This window comes from Neodiprion pinetum, chromosome 7, assembly GCF_021155775.2.
Source record: "Neodiprion pinetum isolate iyNeoPine1 chromosome 7, iyNeoPine1.2, whole genome shotgun sequence".
NCBI lineage: Eukaryota > Metazoa > Arthropoda > Insecta > Hymenoptera > Diprionidae > Neodiprion > Neodiprion pinetum.
The window spans coordinates 20182332-20203854 of NC_060238.1; the positions used below are offsets into that span (position 1 = coordinate 20182332).

Genomic DNA, 21523 nt, shown 5'->3' on the forward strand with positions numbered 1-21523 from the left:
CTAAACTCGATAAATATGCGTTATATTTTCAGAGTTCGAAGGCCCGTTTCGAAATGATCTCGTCAGGAAGATAAGGAAATTCTTATCATCTATTAAATATTCACAGTTGAGTTGAAAAATACTCGAACTCATCATTCAACGACGTGCTTCAGTGTCATAAATTATCATAATCTTTGCAGTTCGCTATGGACTTCTACGACGCAAATTACCCGAAGGTATGAATTACCGAAGTGTTAGATAATTCGATCTGATTGTTGCTACTTTGAGTATAATCGTTGCGTTCTTTGAACGGAAAATTTGAAATCTGGAAACCGAATGATGAGAAATCAACTTCATTTTTAGGAGCATCCTCGCAATTTGATTCCTGAACTTTGTAGGCAGTTTTATCACCTTGGATGGGTGACTGGAACTGGAGGCGGTATCTCTATTAAGGATGGGTTATTATCCTCATCAATTTAAAAAATAATTCAGCATGCAAGGAGAAATTCCAGGGTGTCCAATAGTTACTGTAATTTTTTAAATCAGGGAATTATCGCAAGACTATGAATTACTTGGAATTCTATGATACAATATTGAAGTCGAACGTGAATTTGAACTAAAAAGCAGTCTCGTTTTCAAACTGCCACTTGTTTCTTTTGAAACTTTTACAATCTGCCAAATAAATTGCACTTGTAAATGGATGGCATATTCAGAAGCGAATTTACTTTTTGTAATTTCTACATTCAATCAGCATATCTCATTTCTAAGATAATTATAATAAAATAATCAACTCTATTTTTAACATTTGACTGGACATCCTGGAAGTTTGATAGTATTAGCTGATCCAGGAGAAAATATTAAAGATTTATTAAATTACTTTTTCATTTTTTGAATAGCGACGAAATTTATATAGCGCCTTCTGGTGTGCAGAAAGAGCGTATCAGTCCTGACGAGATGTTTATTCACGATATAAGAGGGACCGTCAAGAAGACTCCTCCCGATGAGAAAAAGCTGAAACCATCGCAGTGCACGCCTTTGTTTATGTGCGCTTATACTGCAAGAAATGCAGGGGCGGTTATACACACCCATTCCAAATTTGCAGTCATGGTAACGCTGCTTTGGCCAGAAACAGAATTCCGCATCACTCATCTAGAGATGATAAAAGGTAGTTGTCAATAACTGCAGCAGTTGTTTGCTTGTACATTGGCTGGCATACTGAATAGATAATTCACCTTTTAGGAATTAGAAATCAGAAAACAGGACGCGCTTATCGCTACGACGAAGAGCTGGTTGTGCCGATTATAGAAAATACTCCGTTTGAGGAAGACTTGAAAGATCGTATGGCAGAGATTATTGAAAAATATCCAGAAACTTGCGCCATTCTGGTCAGAAGGCACGGCGTTTATGTATGGGGCGACACCTGGCAACAAGCTAAGACAATGTAAAAAAAAAAGATTATCACTTTTCAGAAGAATTTAAAGAATGATGTTGATATATGTGACGACATTTCCAAAACTGTGAATCAAGTTTGTTTTTTTACTAAAATTTTTCCATGCGTAAGAGTTATTCAATTTCTATTATTCGACATATTGAAATTACTAACGAATATCGATTTTCTTTCGCTTACAGGACAGAATGCTACGACTACTTGTTCGACATCGCTGTTCAGATGAAACAGCATAATTTAAACCCTTTGGCAACACCCGAGCAATACGAGTTACGGTTTCAGCGTACAGAAATTCAATAAAATATGTTTTAAAGGACGTCGAACTTTGGAGGCATTTCATATATTTACAATTTACGAAAATAAAAAGCATTTGGCGAATATAAAATGTGATTTCCATCAGCACCAAGTGGGCGATACTGCACTTTGCGTGTCTTTCAGGATTATCTCCTGTTTCATGCAGCAGGATCATACTCTTGAAATTGCTGTCTAATTTTTTTTGCCAACTGAGTTTCTTCCTCCTTGTCCAACTGGCAATCCTTCCAGTCTGCGCGATCGCTCATGTCCAATATCCGATCGCTTGCTAATGCTTCACGCCCAAACTGAATGGGGAAACTTTTCCTGATTCTGTGGTAGAGCATTTCACCACTTGGAAGTTCAACGTAAAAATAGGGCGTTCCTGCCGGGGCTATTTGTTCGAGCTGAGTTCGCGGCGGGAGTTCATCTAGCTGGAAATTACTGCTCTGCGAAAACTCCTATTGGGAAATAACAGAAAAGAAATTGAAACGTGACAAAGTTTGCTTGGTCGTTTTAATTACTCATCGTACCTCGAATGTTTCCTTTAAGGCAGGTTCCTGATTTTTGTGAACAGGAACAGCCTGTAGCTGACAGTGTGAAGTCTTGTAATTTCTTTCAAAGAATACTGGTACCCTGTCGGTACTGGCATAATACTTGGCCACGGCTTTCTTGAAAGCTTTCATTTCTTTGGCAACGTTATCTGGCAAGATGGAAAGACTGGCGTGATGTGTCACGGGCAGTATCAAGAAGTGATCGTCGACCAATCCACCCTTGGCTAAAGCGAGGTAAACTTCAGTGCCAACGGAAATGACCAAGTGTTTTGATACTTCAGGACTGGAAAGGCAAAACCAGCACTTGGCCTGGTCAAATTCAGGCCTGGGTTTTTTGTGAAAACCGCCATCGCGATTTTTGGATCGTTTTTTATCGTCCTTGGAGTCCATGTCATAAAAGAACTGGGTATTTCTCGAGTCATCCGCCTGATTGGAGTGCTTAGAATTCAGCAAAGATAGCGGATAAGGACTCTGCGTTTCGTCTGTCGTTCCTAGCGCCAGATCACAGAGTCTTGTGCGATCAACAGGTGTGAGATTCAGGGCGTAAAGCCATTTCTTTTTCTGTGTATTGCCGACTGAAGCCAGACCTATAAATCTTGAGGCTATCTCGATGCTGTCTCCATTCGGTGCGTGGTTCCTATTGAAATGAATCAGAAAATAAGGAAAATTTCTTAATACAAATCGCCAAACTTGAAACTTTTATTCAAACATGTGATAAACTTTGAAAAAAACCAATTCACCTGTACGGAGGTCTTTCGTAATGTATATCCTCAAGTCCACTGATGTGATATCTTGGTTTGATATGGGCAGCGAGCCACGCCACGAGTTTGGAGCCGTGATATTTGAACTGTGGATTGTTGGGATCGAGATTTGTGACGTCTTGCGGCCAGGGAGAGCTGAGAAGAATATCAACGCCCCTGAAGCTGGGCTGTCCTTTAAGGCAAATATCTCTGATGGCCGTAACGTCGGTCTGGTTGAAATTGTAAGCGCCAGAGGATCTGGCAGAGTTTGAGTTTTCCACACCGCTGATGTAGGCGATCTTCAGCCCCGACGATGAATTGTAGAGACCTCGTCTGCCGAGGTAGGTAAGATTGGGGCATATTTCGCACCCATCTATATCGGGATAGTGCTCGACGTCTGCTTCTGTGTTTGGACCGATGACATAAGTTGGCACAGAGATGTGTCTCATACCATTTTTGTACGGCTCCAGTTCGATGTTAGTTGGACCGAAGAAGTTCCCCACGCAAAGCAGAAAGTCAAACGGTCCAGACTTCTTGTTTATTACCTCGATCTTTGTGAATAACGCTTTGAAGTTTCCTCTCACATCTCCGCATACCAACACTTTCTGCTTGTCAGACATTTCTCAGTTACTTCGGATGTTTTTACCTGTGCAGAGATCAGGATGTCAACAACTCGATGGATGGTACCGATGATGCCTAACGCTCGGTACAATTTGACAGTAAACAGTGTAACAGACGAGAATTTTTCAACACAGTTTTTTAGGTTAGGTATCAAGTCGGTCGGTAACATGACGAGCTTGATGGAACGTGCGTTTTCACAATAACGCAACACTTTCCGTTTCTGTTTTACCGACGGTAAATGCGCGTAGGTATCCCAATCGCATCTTACACACGCGCAAACGGTAAATCATTCGAATTTCAAAATTCGAAGTGTCCGATCGAATCTTCACGAGGTTCGTTGGCTAGAGATTATTTCACCGGTAAGTTCTTTTGTAACGCATGATGACAAGTCTATAGATCAATGAAACTTATCAAGCTATACAATTTGGTTACTCTTCTATTTTTTTTTGCAGATCTGATTATTTTCTGCAACTTTTATACGTGCGTACGAAATGACATTTGAGAAAATATAGGGAGAATTATATCAATGTATAAAATCTTCATCGTGTAATAGGCAAATTATTTTCCGATTAAGTAAGAGAGAAATATCCTAGGGAAAAAGTCATGTAAGTTTACGATCTTACTCTTGAAAAATAAAATCCGCATCCGAGGTAGTTCAAAGCATTGAATTCAAATTTCGATACAATTAATTTGCAGCTCTGTTCTTATTTTCGTGGAAGATGTAAGAATTGGAAGCCTTATATCAGAAACAGCACAGTAAGATAGGAACAATGATCAATCCTTTACTCCGAATTCATACAAAAGCTACAATAAAAGAAATTACAATAATCTTCGTGTTTTCGCAATGCAACGTATATATACAGTTTTCGTATAATGGGAGATCTGGATTCATGAGTAGTTGTGCAGACATTTCGCCCTCCTAAATAACGAACCGTTCCCACGTACACTAGGCAGAATTATTCACCTGATTTACGACGTGGAAAGCGTTGTTACAGCTTGAGTAAGAATTTTCCCACAGTGCACTTGCAACACCCACGAGCAATAACCTCGTCCTACCTGTCATACACATCTATACCAATACACGGTTTCTTCTTCAGCGTGAAAAATTTTTGAAGCAAGAATTTCGTGTACCAGCATAGTAATTACAACCTGCCTGGACAGTTTGTCCCAGTAGGAGACTCGTGGGAATCCTCGGTTTGTAACTATACTGTACTTAGTTTTCGGGTACTGGAAGCGAGTTTGCCGTAGACTTGGAACAGCACATCTGGAAGCGATTTGCCTGTTATAAAATTCCTCGGCATGGGACGCGTACATATATATATATATACCTGGTGGAAAATGTACCTGCGATTCTATGGCCATGCACTGTAGCGACAGGCGTCCGTGCACCTTCTTCCACTCACCACCATAACGACGGAGAATTCAATTTACATGGTATGTCTACACAGGTGAGTTGGTACCTACACAAGTACCTACTGCAAGTGCATGGTATTGTTTACGTTTACGGGTGAACCGACTTAACACCGTGAGAAACTTGCAAGATTTTGCAAATTCCGAATTTATTAGGATAGAATCGATACTCTCTGGGAATTTTCAGCTACCGTACACTGGGAAATATCAGAAATATGTATGGGTATTACAATCATACACGACATTGGCTGCTCAGGTGCTCGGGCAATGCTTTTAGGAACTAGTGAGTGAGTTGTCAGTGACTATTGATTTACGATTTGTATTTTCAATGATGGTTCATGTCTTCGCATAGCAAACACCCCAAACTCTCGGTTTTATAAAAGAAGGAAGAAGAGTAATTACTGTATAAAATAGATGTGATATCTTTGTAGAGCTATTGGGAGGTATTATAATGGAAATTTGATAAGATTATTGACACGCAATAATTGAAAGACGTTAGGTGTGTACATTAAAAACAAAACGATCAAGAAGCCTGTATAAAACTACAGTCTTATAAAATAACGGAGAAACACAAATTCAACAGCAGAGAATTTAAATCGGAATGTAAGCTCTGATCGAGACTTGCATTATACATATACACGTGTGTAGCTATGTTGGACTTTTTTTTCTCTCAATGATGTACCTGTAGTTGGGATAATATAATATGAAGCTAGGATTTATGTTATTTACTGCAAATTCAAGTTAAAATAAATTTCCTTATCTATTTTTTTCTGTGAACACAATGTTATCGGATGACGATATTACACAGAAAGTCCGTTTCTTTCAAAATACCAGGCACCATGATGTATCATACGTCCAGTTAAAAGATACGTCAATACCACTGTATAAAAGAAGACAGAAAGAAAACGTTTAGAACACCGCCAATTTTATACAGCGTAGTCTTGATTCTTATTGTTGCACTCATACAGATTATACCGATTTTAATACAGTATAAGTACAGTTAAAAATTGAGTTCATCTTATTCTAATCTTCGTATGGACAATGTAGGTAGGTCGATATTTCAGCCTGACGCAAAAAGAAACGAAATGAGACGAGTTCGACTATATTATCTGAATTTTTACTCAATATAATAGAAGATTCGGAGTGAAGTGAGTATAAAGCTAGATCTCAAGTTGGGCTAATTAAATTAAATCACCAGCAGCGCAATTATCTCCCGTTCAGCAGACATCGCGCATCCCTGAAGCCGAAGCTATTCCCCCACGCTTGTAACTTCGTTTCCGTGAGAGACCGCACGCCAGAAAGAAGGGTAGGTATAGGTACGTATAAGCGCATGTCGAAGGACCGGAAGAGTACAAAAAAGGAAAATAAAAAAAAAAAAAAAAAAGAATGAATTTATACGTTCACCTTGGTGTCTAGAATGTTGTAAAAGAAATTGGTGTAAAAGCCCTTAAGCTAGTCGCGGATGAAAGGAGGAGGGTTGCCAACGCCGTACGCGGCGTACGGCGTAGAAAAATATCAGTCGGGTTGATTTTCGGCTGAAAAAGAGTCACCCTGTTTAAAATCCCGGCTTACACACACAGGCGAAGCTCCTGCGTGCGCAGATTCGTCTGCGCAGTCAGGCCGCGAGGGAAAAACGTGAAGTGGGCGTGTCGGCTCCGCCCAAAAACGCGGCGCCGGCCAATCAGGATCCGAGGGGCGTGGCCAGCGCCACCGCATCGCAATTACACGCGCGAACAGCCCCCTCTTTCGACGTATACGGACGAGGGGGATCCCCCGTTGTGTGAGGAAAGTAAAACGAGGCGGGGATTGGCGGAGGGAATTGAAAGGGGCAGGGCGACGATGTTTTACGAAGTTGGGAGGAACACGTTCGTTGGGGAGTCAACCGCGCACCGTGAACCGGAATCTCTCCGGTGAAAATACTACCAACGTTTAGGCATTGTTTTAAAATGGTAGAAAACGGGACACGTGCGCCTATTGCGTTATTTTAGATAAATGAATCGTATAATCGAACGGCATTGTCGTCAACGCCGAGTCGAGGGGAGTAATATTACGTAGTAAGATTTTTGAGGGTTATAAGAGGGAAGCTGCGGGGCGGGATTTTTGAAACTGAATTTCAAAACATCGAAATATCACGCTCGCGGGTTTTAAAAACCATTTTTTTTTTTTTTATTTAACCAACATTACTCGAGTGCTACGAGTGCGAAACGCCGGGAATTGTTACAGGTGAACGTAAAATGTATCGAACCCATTGGGGTGATCGCGGCCATAACAACAACGGGCATCAGTCGAGGGTAAACGAGAATCGAAAGCAGCGGCGGTCGGTTTTTAAAATTTGAGAGGAAACTCGGCGAGATTTTTTAAATCAAATAATACGGGGAACCCAGTTCCGATTGTTAAACCTGATTAAATACAAACTGTTATGGAAACTCACCTTGAATATCACGACGGTATTTAATCAACGCACTCGAATTAAAACAGTTCCATGATACGAGGTCGTTGCTACGTAATGTATGATTATATTAATGAAAACCGAACAAGTGTGTCGATGAAAAATGTTGGCAAAAAGTGCAGTTTATAATTCTAACTTTGCGTTAATACCGTAAAGAAACGTTTACGTTTATTATAAAATATTTATATATGCAACAAGAGGAATTGGATCTCCAAGAAAAGGTTCTACCCTACATTGGATCTCATAGCCCATCACCCGACGTGCTGACACAACAATTACAGATCACTTCACAGCGAAGGTTCGTTCACCATGGTTGATAACTTTCTCACCTTCTCATATTTATACTCGTATATATATATATATTCATTGCATACACCAGCACATCGTTTATAGGTACTTATAGGAACACGTTCTCGTTTTGATCGAATTCAATGGTCACAATTATTGTGATAGGTACGTTCGTTCGACTCTTACAAAGGTGTAACTGTGTATAAGCCAAAAGTTATACTTTTCCATTTTCACAAGCTGAGACTTACACAATGTCGGAGAATTCTACGGTGTCAATAAAAGTCCACACCGATTGGTGTGAAATTAAACGTCATTGGCGTAAGTCGATCCATTCTCGATCACACCAAGTGGTCTTAAAATCAACACAAAAATGGTGTGGACTTCTAAGGAATACTTTCGTTGTTACATTTAACACCGCATTTCAAACAGTGCATAATATTCAACCACGTACGTGATTCGTTGTAATGAGAAAGATACGTTGATGTCTAAATAATACTGTATAACCTGCTACGTACGATAGTATACGTTTCACACTTATTCCATGAAACAGTCTTTTAAACTCACCGGTGCACTTCATAAGCTTCCAAATGTGAGTTATCACCATCGTCAATCTCCGTTCCCACTTGGCTGCTTACGCATCAACGATCTGGAAAATATCGCTGCAGGCCAAGCTCCAAGCTTATCTGAAAGTGAAAACCCGACGAACGCGTTGAATTTCGTGTATTACCCAACGAGCCATTGGGTTTCCGATTCGAGCCTGAAAAAAACCGGCAACCCAAAAAAGCGCATGAATAAACACCCCTGATTAGGGGCGAGTGAGGTAACATTAGGGCATGGAGCAGGCGGACTGCGGAGTGTTGTTATATTAAGTTATTCACGAGGTGTTCCGACCCAGGACTTGATCGTAGTCTTCGGTCCCGAGTCACGTTCAATTGCAAATCGTGGTTCCCGGTCGAATCTTGGTTCTTCGTTGGAAGGCCAGTCGGATAGTTATGATTGCAGCGGTCGGAGCTGGTGATACTGTGGTGCTGGACGACGTCTGTTCGTTCAACTATAAACTCATTTTTCACGTAGTCAAGTTGGACGAATCCAAGTCCAATTAATTCATCGGTCATCGCCGTTGTTTCATCTCTCCCGGTCGTTAATGTCCGTACAAGTGTCGTAATACTGTTGTGGTCTAAAATTATACTTGTCAATCCAATGTCCATGAGTGAACCTTTCGGTTCATTGCAATGTGTAACTTATATCCATGGATCGGAGTCTCTCGGATCAACTGATTGTGAGCCGCGGTTCAACCGTCGCGAGTTTCAACGCTGTTTCAATCGTAGTGAAAGTGATCGAAATGAAAGCTTTTTAAATATGTTCCAAGTGAAATATCGACTCGATTTTGGATAATTTATAGAGAGCGTATATTCTATGCATTTATAAACGAGCAATCGCACGAGAGTTTTATCTAAAGATCCTTCAGGACTCAATTGAAAATGTTTCTTTGCACTCGGAATGTCGCAGTTCCAATTTCAGAGATTAAATCAACCAATGCGGCTAATCAATTTGTTATGATTTTAAATAACTCAGAGTTATGAAGGTATTGAAAAAGATTTATCGACAGAACTTTCTCGAAGAGGATATTAACAAACTAACGAAAAATTGTTGATTTAACATTGATCGATTGCTTCTATAAAGGAGCTCAATTATATACGATATCAATTTGTTTCGTCACTTGACGAATCCGCTTTTGTCCAAAATTGACGAATGTTCGAATATCGATTCTATCCTTTAGAATTCTGTTCTTCTTTTTCTTTTTCAGAAAATATCTAAACAGTCTTACGGAATAAAGTAATTTAACGAACGATATGTTTTAATTTTCGGTAAATGATAATCGCGGTGACTTTTTAAATCTCGTTTCGCTATTCCATACACCTAATTACTCGCATGCAAAATTTATTCCCCAATGAAAACAAGTTTTCTAAATCACGGTGTGTGCAGATCGTGTGATTTTCACGAAACGTTACAGACTTTGAATAAAAATTTGATACGCGTGATGAAAAATATGATCTCGTGAATAGTTACAGTCGATATTCTCCTAACTGACAATGAGATCAGGTACAAGTGACAGTGTTTTTGGATAAATATACAAATCATAGGTGAGTCAAATCCTTAAAAATAGAAAAAAGTGTTCCTTCTGAACAAGCTGCACTTTATACATGGGTAGAAAAATTATAAAATATATAAACTCGATCTTCGACTATTCTATCGTCTGTGTTTCGTCTTTCTATCAGTTTCAAGTTTTCTATCCTTCACGATTTGCCAACATTCGACACATATCATAAAGATAACGACAGCGATCGATTTTATACGGTCGAATTGACCGACGGTACAAATTTTCAAAAATAAAAAAAACAACTAGGCATTAATACCAAATTTTAAACAATTCTGTCCATTACTGACGCGTATTTCAATGTCTGTAGATGGAAAATTTTGTAAAAAATTTAGCAAATCGTAAATCTCTACAACTTGACCCACAACCATGTACGCATAAAATTCTGTATAAATTCATCGAATTTTTTCACCATTACTGGATTTTTTATTTCATCGTCGCAAAACTGGTTTTCACGCATCCGGCAATGTTTATTGTGTGTACATATAATAACGCTGATTATCGATTATTAATCACACGCGTAAAACCGATCGGTTAGCAGAGTACAATAATAATGTACAAATATATATTGCTGCCGCGATTTACGCACAATCTTCGCATGCTAATCATCCGTCGTTCCGAGACGTAAAACACGCGACAACGGTCTAAAATAAACAAATATGGGTAACGTTTATTCTGTAGTTTTCATTTCACCGTGTGTAGAATCTACTCAACGCCTATATGTATATGAGGTATTCCATGCCAACTGAGAGGACATTTTCCCTGACCCCCGGTAATTTGCTTCATTATTTTTTATACGATTCTACAACCTAAAAAAAGCGCTCACCATTTTTTTCAGATTTTTTGTCTCAACCATTTTTTTTTTTCAAAAATGTTACAAACCCTTTTATGGTCCTAAAAAAAACGCCATTTTTTATTTTTTTACAAAAATTCACATAATTTCTGGGTCCCGAAACAAACATTTTGAGTCATAGTTCAGAGTGGAGAATTGATTTTTTGTGTTTTTTAAATATTTTTTTAGAGGAATAATTTTTCTTGGACGTATACAAAACGTATGTTATGTTTGTAACATTTTTAAAAAAAGAATGGTTGGGACGAAAAATCTGAAAAAAAATGGCGAGTGCTTTTTTTAGGTTGTAGAATCATATGAAAAATAATGAAGCAAATTGGCGGGGGTCAGGGAAAAGGTCCTCGCAGTTGGCATGGAATACCTCATATATATATATATGCAGTGACTACAACTCTTTTTTCTATAAGAACACAATTATTCATCGAGCTCTGATAACAGCTTGAGCACAATGTAAATGTCTATAATTTTATAATGATATTTCATACGAAAAGAATTTAAGGGAAATGTTGAAGCTGTACGAGATAAGATTTGATTAATTTATGATCGTATGAGAAGTTGGTTTTTTTATTTTTGAACGAATTTATTTACTTATGTCATATGCTGTTTGGGGTACTTTTTTTTCTATTAGCATCGATTCTATAAGTTTGATCGTTATAAAGAGGAAGAAAGGATCGAATTTGGAAAATTTGAGTTCCGTTGCGGAAGAAGAAAAAAAAACCGCAAGAGTTTTAACGCGAAAATCATTCTTTGCTCCGAATATCGTGAAAGTGAAATTCTGTAACAGATACGATTTTGTAGGGCATCGATTGCGTTGTGATCCGAAATGAAGAAGATTGATGATTTTTGAAACCGTAATATAAAAGGAACGTTGCGTTTACATTGATATTTATTATTCAAACGTCGAGTCGTTGAAAATTTCATTCGTCGGTCGGATCGTTGAAAAACTTTCCGCGCGTTCAAATTTTTTTTCCGATCAACTCGCATTTAATTACAGGCGTATATTTTCCGTCGATCGTTCGTAGAGTGAGAATATTTTCCGATCCTCGCGACAAAAACTAGCTTCAAGAATCAACGACCTGCAGAATCGTCGGGTCCCGTATCGTCGCGAGTGCGCAACGAGAAGCGTCGATCGATCGAATATAATCTGTCGATGAATCTGAGGTGCGCGTTATCTGCGCCAAGATATCTTAAATCAATTCATCCCTCCGTTCGTCGATCGAAAAAGACAGATGATCTCAAGTCGTGGGAATTCTATCGATGCTAAGTGATTTCTCCTCTCCTCACACGCCGCATTGTTTAATGTTACAGAGCGATCATACATCGACAGAATATTAATTGTCATCTCGAGAAACCTAAAAAGATCTGTAACAACGTTCGACAATTGGATTATCCTACATTGTAAGAATATAGATATCGGTATACGAATGTAACCTTTTCTTATAGTTTTTACTTCAATTTTGTACACTTCGTTGCTACAATTACAATAAAAAAGAAAAAAATGTCCAAGAGAATCGACAATCGTGTTATCAAATTAAACCAGCGTGAGTTTTTCGTCTCGATTTTTATCCGGCATCTCGCCACCGATCGGATCGATCCCAGGATAATCTTCAATCCTAAAGTGAAATTTTTTCACGATTGTTATATTTTCGAAGCTGGATAAAAAAAAAAAAAAAAATATGCAGACTGCTGGCCGAGCAGCGAGTAGGTGCCTACCTACAACAAAGGACAGAGCAAACGAGTGTTATACGACTCGGTGTCGTGTTCATTTTTTCATTGGTTCCCTTTCCTGCTAACTAACTTTGTCCACACACTCTCGAGCAACGCGGCTGCCGCAGGACTGCGTCCGTGAACTTCTTCCAGCAAGATAGACAATTGGGGTTTGGAATGAAATTTTTTTTTTTATTTCATATTCTTGTAGATTGGAAAAAAAATATTTTTGACGTATTTTTTATTTTTTCGATTCAATCAAAATTGCCGTTAATATAACAGATTGAAAACTGTAACATTGTGACGTAACCCGTGTTAAGATATATCTATATATATATATACATATCAAAGTCAGTGAAATTCAATCACCTATAACATGAAAAATTATCATTTTTAACGAAAAACAAAAAATACGTTATCATTATTTTGGCTTGCATTGCATAATGCACCCATAAAAATGGAGAGAAAAAATTCATTCAAAATCCCAATTGGAATTTCATTACACCGACACCGATAATGTGGAAAACATTGTGTAACAAATTTTTAAGGAAGGTTTTTATTCTTGTCACGTGAAACGAATTCGTTGATTTTTCTCAACACGCGTGAATTTTTTAAATAATTTTCTCATTATTTTGAAATTTCGTCAAGTTTTCGCAAAAACGTTGTACAGTACAAATAAAAAGTTTCCGGGGCATTGAACGAACAGTTTCGTAAATACAGCCCTTAAAAATTTTCGAAAACCGTAATTTCCAAATAATGTGAAAATTCTTTGAAAATTCACGTGTAATCTTAAAAGTCAACGAATTCATTTCACATGACATAAAAAAAAAGATTCCCTGAGGCTGTTGTTTCATTCGTTCGTTCACCATCAGCAGCTCAAATAAAATACTGCTGAACAGTTTGTTTTTTTTTTTTTTTTAACGTCTTCTTCACTCCTCCCAAATTCTGACTTAAACGATCCGACCGATTAAAATCTTTAATGGCAGAGGCATGTCGCCCAATAATTCGTATTCAGAAAGCGTATGAACAAGATATTTAAATGTGGAAAATCACCGAAGTGATTTCGCTTTGTCGGCGTGGGTTTCAACTGAACTGCGAATCATTCGTAATTTGCCCATCAATGCCCGTCTTAAGGTAGTCAGGTAGTAATTTCGGGAATGTTTAATCCACACGACTTTTAATTATATAATTTTTCGATTAATTTTAAACAATCCCGTAAAGTTTGAAAATGATTTACCGTTTAGTAACCGATTTTTTTAACTTTCTTTTATTTCGAACTTGAGCTATTTTATATTGTGCAGATACAGGAACTGGGATATAAAAACTGATAGTTTCGAGTTGGTTGTCTTAGAATAAAATGTTTCTAGGATGGGAATGAATATTGAATAAAGTAAAATGGATATTTAGGAATAAAATGTCAATTTTTTGCGAATCTTGTCCGTCGTTTAATAATTAAAAACGTAATCTAAAATAAAAAAAAAAAATAAAAAAAAAAAAAAGAATCCGATTGTAATTTTGGTTAGGTTTTACATCATAAAATTAATTATTTTCTGCTGTTTGCATACGGTATTGCTAAAGTACTTTACTTTTGTTGTTATCTTTTTTGCAAACATCCCCTCAAATCGTAACTTATCTGACATTTTGCCATAGTCCAATTTTTACCTAGACACCCGGATATCTAAAGATATATTTTTACACACGAGTAGCCATAATTCTCTTGTCCGTTTTTCCAAAAATTGACATGAACAAAGAATCCAACAATGGTCCTTGAATTTATTGCGTTTATGAACGATCAGATTTGAACGTGAGAAAGATTTCTCGTACCTAAAAAAAAACATTATCACCCTGCTTGAGTTACACGATATGTGTAACACACAGTGGTGGTTGTATGCCGGCCGTTTGTCTAGGTGTTCATAGCTGTTGTACACACCTTGTACCTGGCTGTGTCGAGTGAATAGTGAATGGGACCATATAATCAGTAACCCATTGCCAAAACTCGTAACACACCCGCATGTCTCTTCTTTCTCAACGTGGTGGGTCTGAGATGTCTATTGTAACGGTTTTTTCTTTTTTTACTTTGGATCGGATGTCGAGTTTTAAATATCAACACTCTCAGCCACGGATGATGTTATAAATCATCTTCTTCGTTTCTGGGAGCAAATTCATAGCGTGACGAAAATCGTACGCGAGACATAACGATTAAATCGAAAATATGGTCTCTGTAATCTATAGGCTTTTAAAGTCGATCGAATTTTTGTCTCCAACGGTGAATGTGCGAATCAATGTGAACAATCTTCGTGAAATGACGTTCAACGACATACTTTGCAGCCAATTTCTTAGTCTCCCAAAAATACTATATTTACAAGCAGTGAATTTCGTTACATCTGAGCATGAAACAAAATATCGATCATGCCAATTTCGGTACTGATTATTAAATGGAAAATATGGTCCGTTACGAAGTCTGGCTTACGAAGACAATCGAACGTTGGTCTCGAATCGCGTTCGATGCTTCATCTTTTCAGGCAACTCTGTAGTGTGAAGAAACAGTCCATTGGACAGTGAATTGTCCTGATTTCAGAGGTTTTGAAAAAAAAATTGACCCATCATAGAAAGGTACTAATTGATGAATTAAAAATACAGTCTTCTACAGTTTCTGGCTGGTATCCAAGCACAATAAAATGTCGGTATTGAACAATGACCGTGGTCATTACGAATATGATGAAAGCTTCGTGAAAGCATGTCAAGAGTCCAGAGGAAAGACCGTTGCAGTCCATTTTTCATCGAAAACGAATCAGCGATGCTACTGTTGTGGCTTTTTTTATTTAGACTTCAGAGAGTAGTTTGAAAAAATGGGAGCGTCGAATGAGAAAACTTGGTTTGTACTCTTACGAGAAAGCAAACCTTGGTTCTCATTTATTTGGTTTAATTGGTTCCTGTAACATCCTTGACCCATCGTGTCTTTGGATGAAGTCCTGTTGACTTACGACGACAGTCACGAACATCGTCGGCTCCACGATTTCAGGATATAAGGTGTGTCAGAATTGAATACCGATATTCGCTCGGTCTGCGCAGATCCAAGACGAAGTCACAGAAGTCACCTAAGCACGTTACTCGAGGTTCGAGCTTACTTATTTCCGGTATATTCTGTTCGCTGAAAATAACGATATAACCATTAAATGACAAAATGTCAAGGCTATAAGGCTATGACGTCACCTTGGACATGTTCTTTAATTGGTTAAAGTGAAACCTATGTCCATTGTTTAACCTTATTTCATCGCACGTCATGATCGTCTCAAGCAATTCCAAGGAGAAGTAAGAGAAGAAAGAATCTGCGACTCTGAGAGTAGAGGAAGGAGGTTGCGGTTTCCTCAAGTCGTTTACCGTCTCCCTAAGACGTGGAGGACGTGATCCTTTCGCGTCCTGGCAAGCCAGGGACGCGCCCTTGAATGATATTCCTCCTGCAGTAGTTTTATTTCGAACCCTAAGACCCAGGAAAGTTTAAAGTTATACGTAATGGGCGTCGACGCAGCTGTCGAGGCTCGTTTTCGTTCCTTGGTGAAGGAGACTTTCACAGGCGGATAGTTTGTCTAGTTTCTGTTTTACGAAATTAACGCCCGTTCTCTCGAAGACATCGAGGGGACGGCAAAAATCCTCCCCGAGTGTGTTTCTTCTAGGTTTTAGTTTTTTTTTTCTTTTTTTTTTTTTTTATTTATTTTTTTTTTCCCTTTCCTTCTTTTTATTTTCCAGCCACTCCACGGGGTGGAAAAGTCTCGAATCCCTGGATTAAGATGTTGCGTATTTTCAATCTTTTTTACGTGTTCCCAAAGACAGCCGGGTATAACCTATATGCATACCTTGTAACGACAGTTAATCAAGACTTCTAACCAGACCGTATTTCAAACCTCTCTTCACTCCGGGCTTTCAATTTTATTTTCGTACGGTTTAAACGGGTTCGGAATTTAACTCGTTGCTGGTTTTCTTTTTTTTTTTTCTTTTTTTTACTTTCCACTTGAGTTAGGATATAATTAATACCTACGGCAGTTTTAGATTTTTAGGTTACAACGACAGGTGCGCTCTACACTTGAGTACGATGTGAAGAAATAGAAACGAAATTTGAAAAATTGCGAGTTCAAATTTTCAAAAAAAACATTAAAAAACACAGCAATCACGATTGACAGTTGCGAAACAATGAATAGCCAAATACAAATTTTTCTTTCGATTGTTCACAAAAATTAAAATTCATTATAATACAATGTGATGTTCGGTGAATTATGCCGATTGTCACGTGAGAAAAGATGACGATTAGAAACGATTTGAAATATCACTTGACCGGAGGCTTTTATCATCGCTACACATTTAAAACGCTTATAAAATGGTGATTTTGATCATGCTTTAACAGTACGAGATTTTTCCGACAGTATTTGAGTTTCGTAATTGAGAATGTAACGCAAACGCTCGTAATTTTCAATATTTTAAGCTCTGTTCCAGATTGCGAAGTGAAATATAAAAAAAAATAAGAAATTTACGGTGAGATTAAAACTTGGAAGAAATAACTCACAAATAATCCGAAACTTATGGAATCCTTAAATAATAGGACATAGTTTAACCGATTAATCGATTAACGGAGCCGGCTATTGTGAAGGCTGTTTTTTTAAAACATTTTTTTTAAGACAAACTATTCAAATAAAATTTCTCATAATTTTCACATTGTATTTATAAACATATCAACAAACTTTTTATTTTACGAGCTGAAGAAATGCAAAAAAAAACAAAAATGCAACTTGAAATTTGTTTTTTTTTTTTTGTAAAACAAAAACTACCAAAGCAATCGTGATTATCTTAGTTCACGTTCTTTTACGTACGTTCATTTCGAACGGCATAAATAAGGTTACATACACTATTTCGTCTGCAAAAAATTCACCCAAGGTTGTTTAAGCGTCAATAAATATAACGTGAAAGTTATGAAAAATTTTATATTTCAATCGTTAGGCGTAAAAAAGCACCCAATAAAACCTTTGAAAAACAAACATCACACTAGACGAACCTCTCAATCGAAAAAAACTGTTAATCGATTAATCGCGTAACGACACTAATAGTCAAACTTTTGAAGACATACGATACAAAGAATTTAAGAGTCCGTGTCTGTTGCGCATAAATTTACAATTTTATACCAGAGAGATGAATGTGCGATTCGCGTGTATAATGAGGTTTACATATATACATGCAAATCTGTGAAAAAAGTACATGTTCGCATTAAAAAAAAAAAAAAAAAAAAAAAACAATGTTGACCTGCAAATGACCTTGTGAACCTCCACCGAATCAAAAGTAAGATGGCACGGTGTTTTTTTCCCCCCTTAGAACCATGAAACTATTATTTCAAACATCTTTCTCTAAAATGGCTGGTTCTCGAGATATTCTGCTGTGTCCACTTAAATGGACCACCCTGTATATACATATATATTAAAGTGGTCCTTATTCAGGGTGTTGGAGAATTTTTGCCAGACCATCCTCCAAATCAACTTCAAATAATTCGAAAACAATCGCCTAATTTTTTCAGATTTTTACATCGAATCTAAGATGGTCCGCATTGTGATCGAAGTTTCTTATGGAAATTAACACGGGTAAAACTTTTTCTCTCGGTATATATTTTATTGCAAGAGTGATAATGTTTCAAATAATCTGTAACCGCGAGGATTTGGTGAGAATTAGTGCTACTGTCTGTGAAAAAATAGACATCGTCGTACGAGGCAATCTAGACGAATTGCACAACCTCGAAACCTGACTTTTTTTTTTTATTTAGAGGAAGTGCAATTCGTCTAGATTGCCTCGTACGATGATGTGTATTTTTTTTTCATACAGCGTCGCCAACGCCGACTGAAACCTCGCAGTTGCAGATTTTTTTGGAACATTATTACTTTCACGATAAAATATATAGTGCGAAAAAAAGTTTTTCTCACGTCATTTCCATAAGAAACTTCGATCACAATCCGGGCTATCTCAGACTTGCTGTCAGAATCTGAAAAAATTTGGCGACTCTTTTTAAATGATTTGAAATTGATTTCGGTGATGGCGCGGTAAAAATTCGTCAACACCCTAAACAAGGACCACCCCAGTATACATACATATATATATATATATGTATATATATTCTATGTATAATATGTATCATATATACAGCTTGCCGAGCGTCGTAATTCAAGAACGAGTGTATGGGTGGTGGTCTAGGGCCGGTAGGTAGGTATATATATAGCTAATAATAGTGAGTTTGTAATGGCAATAGCAATAATTGAATGAACCGAACGGCTCGGTCCATGGCTTACAACATCCTGGCACGTGCGTAAACAGTTCTTAGGCAATTCAGGGTAAGACCTGCGGCCTGCAGGAGTAGAGGAGAACATTCGGTTACTACGCAAACTCCAAGAAGCTACCTGCCCTACACCAACCTTACGCGTATACCTTCGCATACGCGTGTATGTACAAGGACTGCGTTCGTTAACCGAGGCAAATTATTATTCAACGAACGCGGAAAAGCCCAACCTATTACGATATTTATACACCGTGACAATATCTTGAAATTTGAGAATCAACCGCGCGTGCGCCAAATAATTAAATCTCATTGGTCGGCGAAATCTTTCCGCAGCGATATTCTTGTCTGCGATGCAGGCCGGCCAACCTAAGCAAAATGTCTACGTTTGAATTTTCAAAGAGCGTAAGCGTTAAATTCCGACCGTTCTTCGAAGAATCAACTTTCCGACCCGATGACAAATGCTTCCGAAACCTTTCCGAGTCACTGCCTCAATTATTTGAGATTCTAACCTCGAAAATTCGTATCAACTACGTCGCCGGCAGAAACAAAGTTCGGCGGCTGAAAACTCGGGTTGGCAAGCCTGCGCGAACAGCCGATAAAACTCGCGCATGCGCGGTTGATTTTTAAGTTTCAAGATATATTTATATCCATATGTTATGTACGCTGAACGATAGAAATAGACGCGAACTAGATTTGTTTCGAAAAATTTATTTCCGTCGATTTTTCTTCCTCGATGTTGTTAACTACTACACGTGTATAGCCTCGGGAAGTTGAAGTATTATAATCGATATTTATTTAACTTATACGTTGATTATATTAACAATCCAATATGGCGGAACGAGTTGTTTGCTTTTTTTTCTCGGGCTATTTCTCGTGTACACTCAAAAAAGTACCGTAATTAACGGAGAGAGAAAGAGAGAAAAAACAACAATGATCAGTTAAATTATTAACATACGGTTGAATGCCTAATTTGTTGACTGAAAAATGCTCGAGATTGAAATTCGGTTTTATTTTTTCTTCTTCTTTTTCTTTTGTCACGTATTTACTCTTGACTAAATTGTCTATTTCGCAGATTCAACAATTCTTTTCGCCCGTGTGATTTTTAATTATGCGAACGCGTATATAAACTTATAGATCGATTTGGAACATCCATTTTAAATTTTATATACATATATACATATATGTATATTTTTTTTCAAGTCCAGTTTTTGCTATCTTATTGCTGGCACGATTGATCGAATGAGAAATTGTCCCATAATTGGGATACAATTTTACTGGAAAAATTTATATATCGAAAGGAATGATATTAAATTTGAGGGGAGAAAGAGAAAAAAAGGAAAGAAAAGAAATCGTACGTTGAGAGATTAAAAAGTGTACTAAAAAGAAATAAGAAAACGTCGAATGAAAAAGAAATTGTAGAAAAATCTTCGATCGAATCGTTATCTAAATTTTCACACCCATAGACTTATTTGGTACGTATAACGTATCGCGTTTAATGGGTTAAACAGAGAAAAGGAGAGAGGGTGTAAATTAAAATAAATCACTGCTTTGTCGACGGCAATAAATTAGTCTCCGTATGCGATGCGTGTATAATACACACCCGGTTTGCGTGGCTGCAATGAACGGGCAAGAAACGAATAACAACAAACACAGGAAAGCATAAATTTCAGACCTACAAATCCTTTTCGAGATAAGTTGAGCGTAAATTTGATATTATAATATGGATATATACATATCGGGTTGATATCGACACGCGTACAACGTTCGAGTTAAAAACGAACCGTTCTTCAACTAACATGTAGCGTAATTTTTATGAACATATATGATGCATTCCACGCCAATTCGACCTGGGTTTTTTACCCTTGACCTCTCAGATTAGGCGCGCGATTTTTTCTATGATTTTTCTCACTTGCGAGGATACTGTTTCTTATTTTTCCGTTCAATTTGAATTTCATACAATTTTTAGAAACGATTTTATCGATCGACCAAAGTTAAAAATTTGAAAAAAATCTGAAAAATCCTACGTCGGATATAAAAATTTTTAATCTTGTAACCGGAGTGGGCCGATTTTCCTTTCTTACTGTTTTCAAGCTTTTTCCGAAAAAAAAACGTTCAAAAAATTAGAGAAGCTTAAAAATTTTTATATCTGACGCAGGATTTTTCAGAATTTTTTCAAAATTTAAATTTTGGTCGGTCGATAAAATCGTTTCTAAAAATTGGAGAAAATTCAAATTGAGTCCATATAAAAAAAAAAAAGAAAAAAACCGAGTACCAGTCAAAGTGAGAACGATCATGGAACAAATCGCGCGACAAATCTAAGAGGTCGAATTTTCGTGGAATGCCCCATATGTATACAAGTTAGCTACATTAAATTTCGACTCCATATACGCGTCTCGTATTATATTTAAACCCATAACAAAACGCCACGGCAATCGGCACAATGGAATTCTTTGTACCTCGTACCTCGGTTTCAAATTATGAAACGACGTAAAATTTTTCACATCTCAAGTCACGGTTGGTTGGAAAAAAATTTCATCCACTTATTTCTTAATCTTCTTTCTCGTTTGTGTCGCCCGTTGAAATCGTTTTTTATCCGGTAACAAAATTTCTACAATTATCCAGAAATAAGAAGTTGTTACGGAAAGTTGTTTTTGTCTCACGAATTTCTATCTTTCGCTTTAATTTTATTACGGTTTACTTATTTATCTTGTTCGTTACGAGA

The 21523-nt window shown here is 37.5% G+C and overlaps 3 protein-coding genes across 3 annotated transcripts in view; 2 read left to right on the forward strand and 1 right to left on the reverse strand.

Annotated features, from left to right (window-relative positions):
- Positions 1-7: 7 nt before the first annotated feature.
- Positions 8-1816, forward strand: LOC124222757 (methylthioribulose-1-phosphate dehydratase). Its single transcript, XM_046634054.2, has 5 exons — positions 8-215; positions 343-437; positions 876-1144; positions 1219-1420; positions 1609-1816. The coding sequence occupies exons 1-5, from the start codon at positions 186-188 to the stop codon at positions 1724-1726; spliced, it is 714 nt and encodes a 237-aa protein (XP_046490010.1). The 5' UTR covers positions 8-185; the 3' UTR covers positions 1727-1816.
- Positions 1748-3796, reverse strand: LOC124222755 (CWF19-like protein 1). The gene is made up of 3 exons (XM_046634052.2): positions 3012-3796; positions 2251-2908; positions 1748-2178 (listed from the first exon to the last, which is right to left on the reverse strand). The coding sequence occupies exons 1-3, from the start codon at positions 3629-3631 to the stop codon at positions 1879-1881; spliced, it is 1578 nt and encodes a 525-aa protein (XP_046490008.1). The 5' UTR covers positions 3632-3796; the 3' UTR covers positions 1748-1878.
- A 3144-nt stretch (positions 3797-6940) lies between these two features.
- sim (single-minded) overlaps positions 6941-21523 on the forward strand; it is a 61059-nt gene continuing 46476 nt past the window's right edge. The window contains exon 1 of the mRNA XM_069137771.1: positions 6941-7789. The gene's annotated coding sequence lies outside the window, so the exon portion shown is untranslated. The remainder of the gene's footprint in view (positions 7790-21523) is intronic.